The following is a 12,894-nucleotide window of genomic DNA, read 5'->3' as shown; positions in this document are numbered from 1 at the left end:
GAAAGAACAAAGGTCTGTGGCAAAATTAAAATAGAACGTATACAAGGACTTTGAGAGGTTTCTCATCTCCAGATTAGACAATGAAAGAAGGATTCACCTTTATGGAGACCTTAACAAAGTTGGGGAGTAAAGTATGGTAATGAGAACCCCTGGGAAGAGGCAAGGTCAATGAGGAGGAAGCTTGGCAAGAGGGCAAATCTCCACGCTCCAGCAGGCCACCATGCCTATAGCAGAGTGAACAAGAAGAGCAAGGAGATACGGTCTGAAAGTCCTCAAAAAGACCAGATCAGGAAGCCCTTGTTAGTCAGGGTAAGGACTGTGGCTCTGCTCTAAGCAGATGGGAAGCTACTGCAACATTTTAGGCAGAGAAATGACAAGAACTGACTTGTGTTTCAAAAATGTCATTTTGGCTGCTGCTGGACCGAATGTGAAATATGACAGAAAGAGGGAGTCAAAGATCAACATAAGATTTTTGGTTCAGCATCTTCGCACCTAAAAGATGTTTACAATATATTTTAAACAACAACAAAGTTCAATATCTAAAAATATATTTGGGTGAACATGGAGAATGATGCATATAAAAGTATTAACAATGGTTAGCAATCATAACCCTGCATTTTTCTAGACTCTTCAATCATTACTAATAATGAAATCATGTTACTTTGAAACATAATAACCCTATATAGAATAATGATGGCAAATGACCAACTACATTAAAATACTAACTTATAAATATTAGAAAGTAACACCCTTTTGTTTGCAAATTTATTTCTAAAAATCCCATCCTAAAAATGTCAACAAGGATTTTTGTGAAAAAGTTTATCATAGTATCATTAGTATTTTAATGAAATTAGAAAGAACTACAGCATATAACAGATACAATAAAACGATACTAGGCAGTCATGAACATGACAATAACCAAAAGAAATTTGTTTCTGGATGGTTAGACTATAGGTTTCTAAAACTATTTTTTCTGAATGTTCTCTTTTTATAGCAAAAAAGAATAATTTTTAAGGTAAAATCTATAATTTTATAATGCCTAAGTCATTGCATGAAAACTAATTAATAAATAAAAAAGTCCTGCAGTTTATAGTTAATCTAGGTATTACCTACTATAGCTATATCAGGATTCTTCTAATACATAAATCTGTAAGTAAGACAATTTCAAATAGTTACATATGTATGTACATGATAATTAATATTTACTTATCACAATGTGTTAGGCCTCTTCTGTATGATTATCTGCCTACTTAATTTATTTAATCTTCCTTCTAGCTCTGAATAGCAAGGTAAAATGGAAGCATGTATGCACACACATACTTTTCTTTGACTCCAGAAAATAAAAAATGTTCTGAATATATATCATATTTCATGCCAAATAAAATTTCTCATCCAAGAATAAAAATTTAAAATATAAAGTGTTTGGTACTCTTAGGGATGTTGGTAAAATAAATACATCTTTTGATGATCAATTAACATATACAGTGCTTTGACTTTTTCTTTAAAATTGTGAGAAATAAAATCTCCATACTGATCTAGGGTGCCTTGTGATGACAGAGCTTGGCTGGGTTCCAAAGGCCTGCCATTGACTGCAAACTCCATCACACAGCCAACAAAGTCATGGCTTTCCACGTGTCCTCTCCTCTGAAGGATTGGTTCTAGAGATCTGATACCTCCAACCGTGACTCTATTTGGCTGAACATCAAGAGTCCTAAATGAAAAAGGAAAAAGAAGACAGAATATGAGTGACAACTTAGACTCTGTTTGGTTTTAGAAAGTGTGTATAGGGGCTAGCACAAAGCTATAGGTTTGATCATTCAAACAAAGAAGTAATATTTCTTGCATTTGTTATGGTGCTCTGCCAAATCGTAGTGGAAGACATTGAAGGTGGACACATGTCTTCTAAACAGATATGCACAGAATTGCTTGGTTTTCCTGGTATTAAAATATGAAACTTACTGTTATGGTTTATATCTAGATGTCCCCCAAGTTCTCATGCACTCATAGGTGGGACTTTTGGGGGGTGTTTGGCATATGGGGTGTAATAATCACCAGTGGCTCAGCCCACTGAGAAGTTTATAGCTAAATGTGGTGTTGAGAGGTAAAGCCTGGTAAGAGAAGATGGGTCACTGGGGGTGTGGCTGGGAAGAGTCTGTCTCCCTCCTTCCTCCTTTGATCTCTCTGTGATTCCTGTCTGCCTGCCGTGAGTTGTTTCCCCTCTGTGACGCCCTTCTGCCATGCTTCCCTGCCTTAGAGCCAGCCAACTAGAGACTGAAACCTCTACAAAATGTGACTCAAAATAAATCTTTCCTCCTTTAATTTGTAGGTGTCAGGTATTGTGTGAGTAACAAGAAAGTAAATAAGACACTTACCAAAAATTAAATCTTCAGTTAGCCAAATTTGTTGTATAAAACAATTCTGAGTCAGTAAAGAGGAACATATTGTCACAGAAAAGTAAAAATGTACAGAAGTAGTAAGAACTCTGGTATTTAGGTAAATTGCCTCATTCTTTGTCTCCAGACATAAGGTATGTCAGCATGTTGATTAATAAAACAGATGATGTGTTGGTGTATTTCTATTTGTTACTTTCCTATTAAAATTGTTATGTTTTTGATAGACTAATGCTATTTTGAGCTTCAAGTGCTATTAAATATATGTTAATTCTCATAAAAACTTTTTAAAACTGCATTTAAAGAGTTGTGATCATGACCTTCCACTTCTTTTAGGATTCAGGACATATGCAACTAGTTAATGAATATTTAAAGAATATTGCTTCATTGAGCTTCATTTTCTTTAGTTTGATCTTCTTCTCTATGATTTATGCCTTTTTGACACAATGTTTTGTACACCAATGAGTAAATACTGCACTTTTATAGTATAAAAATCCTTTCAGGAAAGTAAATAAAATTATATGTAATATTGATAAAAATATAATTATTTTAAAGTTTTTGTTGTAATGGTTAATATCTAGATGTCACTCAGGCGACTCATGCATGCATAGAGGGCTCTTTTGCAACATGATCCGATTATGGGGTTGATACCTCCTAGGAACTGGGTCTGGTCAACACAGTCAAATTAAGGCCAGTGGGGAGTGGTGTGGAAGGGCTTATTTCCCCCTCCAGCTCCTCCCTTTGCTCTCTCTGCTTCCTACCCTGCCATGTGCCTTGGCCGTGTCTTCCCGCCTTAGAGCCAGCTGGTGAGGCAAGGACCAAAACCTCTACAAAACTGTGAGCCAAAATAAACCTCTCCTTGTTTAAATTACAGGTGTCTGGTATTTTGTTCCAGAGATGAGAAAAGTGACTAAAACATATGTGTTTTTTAAAATTTCAATGAATAATAAAGAGAAAATTTATAATTTTACTTACCAGTCATCAGAAACTGCTACATTACTGACAGTACAATAGCCTGGTTCTTGGTTCTCAGAGCAGGAGTCCACAGTCAAGGAAGCCGCCTGTGCAGAAAGAGAAGGGAAAGCTCACTGTGGGTCCCACTTTTCCCAGGGAGCCTTGCAAGCCAGTGCTATGCTGGGCATGTTCCTAGGAAGATGCAATTTCAAAATCACAATAACAGTTTGATTTAATGTATTTCAATATAAAACGTCATATACTTTATCACAATATAAATTATGAGCACATACTTTTTGATATCTCTAAGGCTACTTAATTATCTCTATATATGAGAAGTGGGAGGGGACTTTGAAAAATTTCTGGCTTTCAAATTTTGTAGAAGAGAGAATAAAAATGTCACTAATCATCCTTAGAATATCATATGGTTGTTCTGGAGCACCTTCCAGGGATTACAAATGTAAGAAACATGTTTGTTCTACTATTCAGCCATCTTAATGAAAATGCATTCAAATTTTCATCTTCAAAAGTTTTAATCTACTAAAAATTGAGCCATAATTGTAAAACTGTTAGGAAAATACAATAAAAACATTAATATAGCAATCTATGAAAATGTTAATACTTGCATTGAATCACTTTGAGATAAAGTAAAAGCTCAAGTAAGTGTTCTCATTTATGTTAAGCAATATTAGGTTTAAGTAAAACAGTACAGCTTGTTGATATATAATCAGAATCCATTCTAATATATTGCTGCACAGTAGGTACTTCTCAATAATATCGAAATCTTAAGTAGTAGTTATTTTTGCATCCTAAGTAATGCCTATCCAATTTTGTTTAGTAGAATCAATAAATCTTCCATTTGATCAACAAACAAAATCATTGATTTCTGATTAAAAGATCCAAATGGGCCGGGGATTTAGCTCAGCGGTTTGGTGGCCTGCCTTGCAAGCGCAAGGACCCGATGTCAATCCCCGGTACCAAAAAAAAAAAAATCCAAGAATATGGAAGAGAGTTCTCCTTATTGAACAACAGCCATTGAGCATGGATACAGTGGCTTCTATCAAACAAGGCCTAGGAGACAAAACGACAGTGAGAGAGAGGAGGAAATCAGGCTTAAGACCAATGTTGTGTGTATCTTTGTTATTCTGGACTGCAGTGCTGTTTTTGTGACTTTCTTGTTCCCCAGACTTCAGTACAATTTACCAAATAATAAAACTTTGCATACTGTATGCTTGTTTGTTTTTTGGTACCAGGGCTCAAACTCAGGACCTTGCCTTTACAAAGCAGGCGGCAGAACTACTGAGCTAAATTCCCGGCCAGAAATGTTACATACTGTAAATGGTGAAAGTATAAGGATGATATTCCAAGTGTTTAGAAAATGGTCAGGAAATTAGAGGAAGAGGCATTACCCAGATCTCAAAACTGAAGAGGGTTAAAGATTTCTCCAAGTACAGAAAATACAGTTGTCTAAATTTATTGGAAGGCTGCAAAACAAGGCTAATCCAATTTTGCTGTACTTATATGATAGAAATATAAACACTATGCAAGGATTCATCTATTGGCATGTTTATCATTTGTGGTTAATTTTAATAAGAGCAAAGCAAATAAGTAAAGTATGCCACAGGGAGGTTTGAACAAGTTGATCAACAAACTATCTTATTCACATACAAAGAGGTTAGATGTTAAGTTTTGTGTCCTATAAATTAGAACAATATCACTATAGATGGAAACGATTCATTTCCTTAACATCACATTTTTATCAATATTGACTGATTTTTAGGGATTTACTCATAAAGATTTGTTTAAATAAGAGATCTGTAAGTGTTAAGTACCACACTTTAGAAATAATGGAGTTGACTTATAATAATTGTGCTAGAAATAGCAAATACTACTAGCTAACTTGCATTTGTTTTTTATTTACTAATTTGAGGATAAGTCTCAAACCCAAGGCATGACCCATGCTAAACAAGAGCTTAACTACTGACTTATACACTGAAGCTCTTGCTAACTTCAATTTACAATTTGCACCCATTATTATTTCTGTACAAACTTTTGTGTGACACATGAGTTATGACACAGTAATTTTGTTGCCTTTTCAAGTAAGTAATAACTGCTAACATTTAAAAATGAACCACTTGTATTTCCAATTGTGTCAGTCCATGCACGTCCTATTTACTTTCCTCTCTCAATAGTTATGATTCTTTCCAATTACTTCTAAAATAAAGCGATATATCTCAAAACTGCTATGAGGCTTTAATGATGCAACTTATGTTACTTACATTGTTTAACACATCTCTCTTTACAGGTGCTATAAAAACACATTCTAGAGATCCTAAAGCTTTTATAAACTAGAAAGTATCATAGTACCTATAAATGCCTCAATTAGAAAAATAAAAATAATTGCATTATATGTTGCAAATTCTTAATAAGAAATATATTTTGTTTAGCTTCTAAAAGCTCAGTGATATAACTCAAAGAATAACCAAGGATATGATTGATTTATTTTAATAGTTATTCATGCGACTGTTCTTTCTTTTACAGTTGAATTTTTCTGCCACTACCATCATAAACTGAGAAGTTTCTATCCTGTCTATGCAATGATTAAAAGCTGAGAGCTAATGATTTTGCCAGTTTCCAACAAAAAACGTTTTGAACTTTAGAAAATAACAGATTCAAAATCCAATAAGGAATTTATTTTTAATGCTTTTTGAAATAGGGGGACATTTTTCCTGTAACTGGAGTAACAATGACAGATTTTTTTCACACTTGGCATTATATTCAAAACTTGATTATAGCTGCATAATACAGATCTCCCTCTGGCATATTTCACAGTACTTCATCTTCCACATTCCCCTTGTCCCCAAATCCTTATTTATACAAGTAAATTTTTATGATATTTAAAGGAGGCATGGAAATCATCAGGTAAAAACTTGTGTTATCTACATCACCGAAATACAATTATCTTACCTATGCCTGGAACTCTAAGTATGGTAATATCTGCTATAACTCATTAAAGTCACATATCACTGTTATGAAGTTACTATGGCTATAAACTACCAATCTGCACATATTAATTTCCATATGTTTATTCTAATTCTATGAGTTTCAAAATTCCTGGTTGTATCAATCATTAAATCTCATGCCAAAATACAAAGTATTTGATAAAGCACATGGGAAATTTCTTCCTTTAGTAATAGATTGTTTTGTTATCTATGTTTGATCCAAAAATATATCATAAAGTAGCTTCTGTTTTATGCCTTTATGAAGTTGGTAACTAAAGAAATGACAAAAATTATTAAAAAGAAAAATTAATTATTCATTAGTGGAAAATAGTAAAATAATTTAAATGTTGTTCTTGAATATTAGTTCATGTATTCTAATAATGTAAACTGCTTATAGAATTTAGTGGCAAATGCATTCCTTTCATTCAGTGAATGTTCTATTCATTTGGTCAGTCTCAGAAGAAAATAACTCCTAAATTTCTGTATGCAGAAATAAAACCATAGTCTTTCAGAGCCCCAGTTTAACCATTAAAAATTCGCAGGTCTGGGATTTAGCTCATTGGTGCCATGCCTGCTTTGCAAGGGAAAGGTCCTGAGTTCCATAGTCAGCAAAAAAAAAAAAGAGCATTTATTTGGCTAGTTTTTCTTTATGAGATAATTTAATATTTGGGCCAGTTATATTCCTTTTATAGGGGGAGAAATACAAACTTTAATCGTGTATTTAAAAACTCTAAGTACAAAATATTTTAAGAAACTTTTGTGAAGGCATTTACTTATTCAAAAATTCTTGATGCTTCTTACAAATGGAGGAAAAAACAAACCATTACTTCTTTACATAATGTAAAATTTTTCAAATATTAATAAGGAAATTATGACATTCCTCTTTATGAAGAAAATGTTTAACAAACATAACTCAGAGAAATATATATCATTTTATTGAGAGCTATATGATAAATTTTATATAGTTGATAGAATAATGTATTATGTGGATCTGCAATATCATAGAGTATATTTCTGAAAAACCTTGGATAATAATAAAAAACAGCATCTTTATATAGTCATCATAAAGTTCACAGATGACAGTATACAGAAGTGCTGTTGTAATATGAATAACAAAGAACTGTGCTATCTTGATATAAGTATTATCTTTTGTCCGATATTTATTTGTAGGAAAGACAACTACCTGTGTTCTTATGCTATTTCTTCAGTTAGGGAATAAACACTTGGGGGAAAAGGTAGCTATTTTAAGTATTGTCTTGACGTAGCCTTAAAAATATAGAGGAAATATCAATGGAATTCTTATAGAACTAAACTATTTTTTTTAATTTTATGCATTTAGTGTTTTTAAAACAGAGACATAGTTAACATGAACAAAAAAAAAATTTACTTATAAGCCTGCTGAAGTTCATAAGTACTCCAATAATGAATAACTACAATTTAATCAAATTGGTACTCTAATTCATGTATTACTTGAAGGACTAATTTGATGGATATACAACACAATAAAAAACAGGTTAATGTAAGATGAGCTATCTTACCATTCCTGCTCTCCGGGCAATTACAGTGTGAAACTGTCCATCGGAAACTTTCTTCATGGTAGTAAGTTTATATGTACCACTTCCTAAATTGTAAGAGAATCTTAATCTTTCTTCAGCAATTTCAAGCGCCAAAAACTCAGCTCGTTCTCCTGTTTGGTTGTCATAGTTGTACAGCAGTAGAGCATGACTTTTGATGGTTGCAAATTTGACATAAATATAGTTGTTATTGGGATCCAAGCTGGGAAATTCCATGTATGATAATTCCTCAAATCCATAACTGTTCAATTCACAGTGCTTCCCAAAGACACCTGCAAGTGGGAAAATTGACATATCCAATTAAGTGAAGTTTATTAAATGATTTTCATTGAAATATCTCATTATAATAATGAATTATGACTTTAACATTTTATTATACCCCAAAGAATCCTGTCTAAACAAAAACTGGAATAGAATAAATTGATAGTCTTTAAACTACGGTCTATAACAGAGAACACACATAAACTGATGTAGTTTTCCCCCCTTTGGCAAAAAAATTAAGGAAATTATCTAAATATGTTCCATTTTGAAAAATTAGGGATGGGAAATGCAATATGTCTGAAGAAATTTTGTTTCTGGAAAATATTCAAAATAAGTTTGTCAATCTTTGAAATGTCTTAATATGCTGTAATTTCCAACCAACATACTTCCTTCATAATATTAAATTATTAAAAATAATTTCTATTCAGTTGAAGATGGTAAATGTATTTACTTGGGTTTAAAAACATTTGGTACCTATAATCATGGTATTTTCAAAGGTCACAAATTAAGGGAAGGAATCACCACTTCCTGGGAAGAAAATAAATCTCTACATTTTTTATCACTGCTTTATTTTATATACCCTTTGAGGAAGATTGATAGCAGCTTGCATTAAAATAACTTTTCATTTTTTTTTCCTGCAATTCAACATCCCCATTTGCTTGTGCTGGTTCTTTTTCCAATTTGAAAAATGAGTTTTATTGATGTTACAGTGCTGTGCCAAAATTCTTTTCCCACAAATATTAGTAGACTGTGGCAAATGATTGGAAAATTAACCCATGCCAATGCATCGTGATTCTTATTAACTTTCAAAGGTTTCATTCCTAAATTTTGGCTTAATATGTCTTATAAATACACTGCGTTTAGAATCAGGGAATTAGAATCAGCTAAAGGAACCAATGCCACTATTTTACAGAGTATTTAAAACTTGCTCAAGGTCACAAAACCATGGGAAATACAGACAAAATATGAAGCCAGATCTACTAAGCTAATCTCATTGCTTTGACGGTATAACATTTTAGATCCAAACACTCTTTAAATTAAAATGGTTTAGAGGCTGCTATAAAACCTAGTGTCATTTATCTTGTCCTGTTTTGTACAGCCAGAGATGCTATTCATCATAAATGAACAGGATATATACATAAATATATATAATTTGTTACTTTAAAATTCTATATACTTTAACTGAAGTTAAAGAGAAGTCTAAAAGAACCACAGGACTCATGCATATGGTGTGCAATATAATATATAGCATACATTTATTTTATATATCTATATTTATTTAATTTATTATAATAGTTCCATTTATATATTTAATTGCATATGATTTCTATTTATATACAATAAATTATATTCATTTATATTAACTAGGTATTTGTAGTGAATTGACTAATGGTCAACTTGTAACGCTGCACTGAACGGAATCAGTGTGGTCTGGGCATGGAGGATCCACCTGAGGATTGTTACCAATAGCCATAAATGAGAACTGGATGGAAAGATCTTGCCCTGTTGATTTTCTAGAAGCTTGCCGCTATTGGTTTTCCTGATGCAAACTAGGCTGTTCTCATTAGAGGAGGAGCTCGGGATCTCCCTGTTGCTGGGTATGGCTGCTGCTTTCATCAGGGGAGCTCTGAACTTTACTGGGAGCATCACTTCCTGGCTCCAATGTGGATCCCTCAGCTTGGTGGCTCAAATCCCTCATCTCACCAGCGTGGATTTTCTGGCTTCCACTGCTGGCCTTCGGGCCTTCCAGGTGCAGCTTCTCGATATGGACAAGTGTGAGACATTGCTATGGGCTCTAGGCCACTGGCTGGACTCGAGGAGGACATTGCCTTGGACTCTAAGGCTTCAGCGGGACTTATGTGGGAAACTGCTGGGATCTAGGCTCTCAGTTGAATGTGTTGGGCTTCTAATGTGCGGTTAACCTCTTGCACTCCTTTGCATTTGACTCCTTGGGTAATTATCATGGAATAACCTTATAAATTATTGCGTCCTGTATTTAATGGATTGCCTTGCCCAATCTTGATGACAACAGTATTCTATTATATATACATTATTTGTATATGCACAAAGGGTAATTGTAGTGAAAAAATGAGTAGAGATAAATCATATATGTTTAAATAGAAAGATTATTATTAAAGAAAATTTTACACTATTTATTTAAGTTTCTACTGATTACTTTAATCTATAAAATTGTAATTAAAATTTCAATGTAATAGATGTAGAAAGTACATAAATATTGAAAGGATGATTTACAAATTGATGCTATGTTTTCAAATATTAAAGTTTTTACAGATTTTCTTCTTTTTTTAAGGGGTTCTGTTATTGTTCCTATCAAAAAATAGTTCCTTGTCTTTTATAAAAATAAAATTTAATGAGGTTTTTAAACTTTTCTTCTAAATAGAATGACACAAACCTAAAGAATGTTAAAAGAAATTTAAAATTACTCTGAAAAAGGATGTACACATATAATGTCCTTTACTAGAGTAAAATATATAATACTTAGTAGTTATAAACCTTCCGCATACATACATACATACCTATTTTGTGTATATACAAGCAAAACATACATTTTATATATATATATATATATATGTGCTACATTATATTAGGATCCACCTGAGGATTGTTACCAATAGCCATAAATGAGAACTGGATGGAAAGATCTTGCCCTGTTGATTTTCTAGAAGCTTGCCGCGATTGGTTTTCCTGATGCAAACTAGGCTGTTCTCATTAGAGGAGGAGCTCGGGATCTCCCTGTTGCTGGGTATGGCTGCTGCTTTCATCAGGGGAGCTCTGAACTTTACTGGGAGCATCACTTCCTGGCTCCAATGTGGATCCCTCAGCTTGGTGGCTCAAATCCCTCATCTCACCAGCGTGGATTTTCTGGCTTCCACTGCTGGCCTTCGGGCCTTCCAGGTGCAGCTTCTCGATATGGACAAGTGTGAGACATTGCTATGGGCTCTAGGCCACTGGCTGGACTCGAGGAGGACATTGCCTTGGACTCTAAGGCTTCAGCGGGACTTATGTGGGAAACTGCTGGGATCTAGGCTCTCAGTTGAATGTGTTGGGCTTCTAATGTGCGGTTAACCTCTTGCACTCCTTTGCATTTGACTCCTTGGGTAATTATCATGGAATAACCTTATAAATTATTGCGTCCTGTATTTAATGGATTGCCTTGCCCAATCTTGATGACAACAGTATTCTATTATATATACATTATTTGTATATGCACAAAGGGTAATTGTAGTGAAAAAATGAGTAGAGATAAATCATATATGTTTAAATAGAAAGATTATTATTAAAGAAAATTTTACACTATTTATTTAAGTTTCTACTGATTACTTTAATCTATAAAATTGTAATTAAAATTTCAATGTAATAGATGTAGAAAGTACATAAATATTGAAAGGATGATTTACAAATTGATGCTATGTTTTCAAATATTAAAGTTTTTACAGATTTTCTTCTTTTTTTAAGGGGTTCTGTTATTGTTCCTATCAAAAAATAGTTCCTTGTCTTTTATAAAAATAAAATTTAATGAGGTTTTTAAACTTTTCTTCTAAATAGAATGACACAAACCTAAAGAATGTTAAAAGAAATTTAAAATTACTCTGAAAAAGGATGTACACATATAATGTCCTTTACTAGAGTAAAATATATAATACTTAGTAGTTATAAACCTTCCGCATACATACATACATACCTATTTTGTGTATATAAGAGCAAAACATACATTTTATATATATATATATATATATGTGCACTACATTATATGTATATGTGTGTGTGTGTGTGTGTGTGTGCACTAAATATTCCTAACAGAGTGATTTTTAAATCTAGGATAATTGTGTGTGTGTGTGTCACACACACACACACATTCTATACATTGTGTATTTGTGCCTAAGGGTAATTGAAATATATGGTGAATGTTTACATTTTTTAAATGTAAAGATACATTTCCATTAACCTTCTTCACAATACACCCCCTCGCTTTGTACACACTTAGTCTATTGTTCTTGCTTCTTTCTGAAGCAGTTCTGGTAGTCCTTCTCATGTGTGTCTTTTCATCCATGAAAGAATGAAATGAACACTACTAGTCTCATGCAAACATTATGGTGTGGCCTCATCCGTCTTATTCACTGGATCTGTAACCATGTGACATCTGGCTCGTCCCCAAAGTAAAAATGACCATGAAAAGCAAACATTTGGAATCAATTCAGGATACTGAGGAAGCCAATAGAGCTGAGGTAATGATGTTTACAAAAGAGAACTTGCAGAATTACTCCAGAAAGTGGAAAGAACAATGGGATAAGTGTGTTCACACAGGAAGGCAAGGATTTTAAGGAGGAGTAAAGGCAATTCATCTTTTACGACAATAAATTTTTAAAGCTCAAACATGCATTGTATTTTACATCATACTTCTGATAGTATATTACATACATAATAACAAAAGTATTCTAAGAAGTTATAATTATACAGGCTAAATTGCCTTTGTTAAGTCTGGTGAACTTTGTTTTTCCTAAAACACAATCTAAAAGAAAAATCTAAGAATCTAAAAAATGTTTAAAATCCGAACAGCAAGTCTTTTACTGATGAAAAGGTAAACAGCACACATTTTTTGCAGCTTCAAAATTATGGTTAAAATGTTGTTTTATAGGATGCGTATGTTAACTACCTTTAGCTGTTTGTTTGAGGCATTCCATTTGCTATTTT

General features: G+C 33.1%; 1 protein-coding gene across 1 annotated transcript in view; it reads right to left on the bottom strand.

Annotated features, from left to right (window-relative positions):
• Positions 1-12,894, bottom strand: part of Fat4 (FAT atypical cadherin 4) — a 165,916-nt gene that overhangs the window by 10,893 nt on the left and 142,129 nt on the right. Inside the window, exons 11-13 of the mRNA XM_010618846.2 lie at positions 7,885-8,192; positions 3,366-3,451; positions 1,532-1,711 (exon numbers count right to left, since the gene is read on the bottom strand). Coding sequence (XP_010617148.1) covers positions 1,532-1,711; positions 3,366-3,451; positions 7,885-8,192 — 574 coding nt within the window. The remainder of the gene's footprint in view (positions 1-1,531; positions 1,712-3,365; positions 3,452-7,884; positions 8,193-12,894) is intronic.

This window comes from Fukomys damarensis, unplaced genomic scaffold (genome assembly GCF_012274545.1).
Source record: "Fukomys damarensis isolate Sample0158 unplaced genomic scaffold, DMR_v1.0_HiC HiC_scaffold_38, whole genome shotgun sequence".
In the NCBI taxonomy this organism is placed as follows: Eukaryota; Metazoa; Chordata; class Mammalia; order Rodentia; family Bathyergidae; genus Fukomys; species Fukomys damarensis.
The sequence above is the reverse complement of the archived record's forward strand: the minus strand, read 5'-3'. Positions and strand labels throughout refer to the sequence as shown.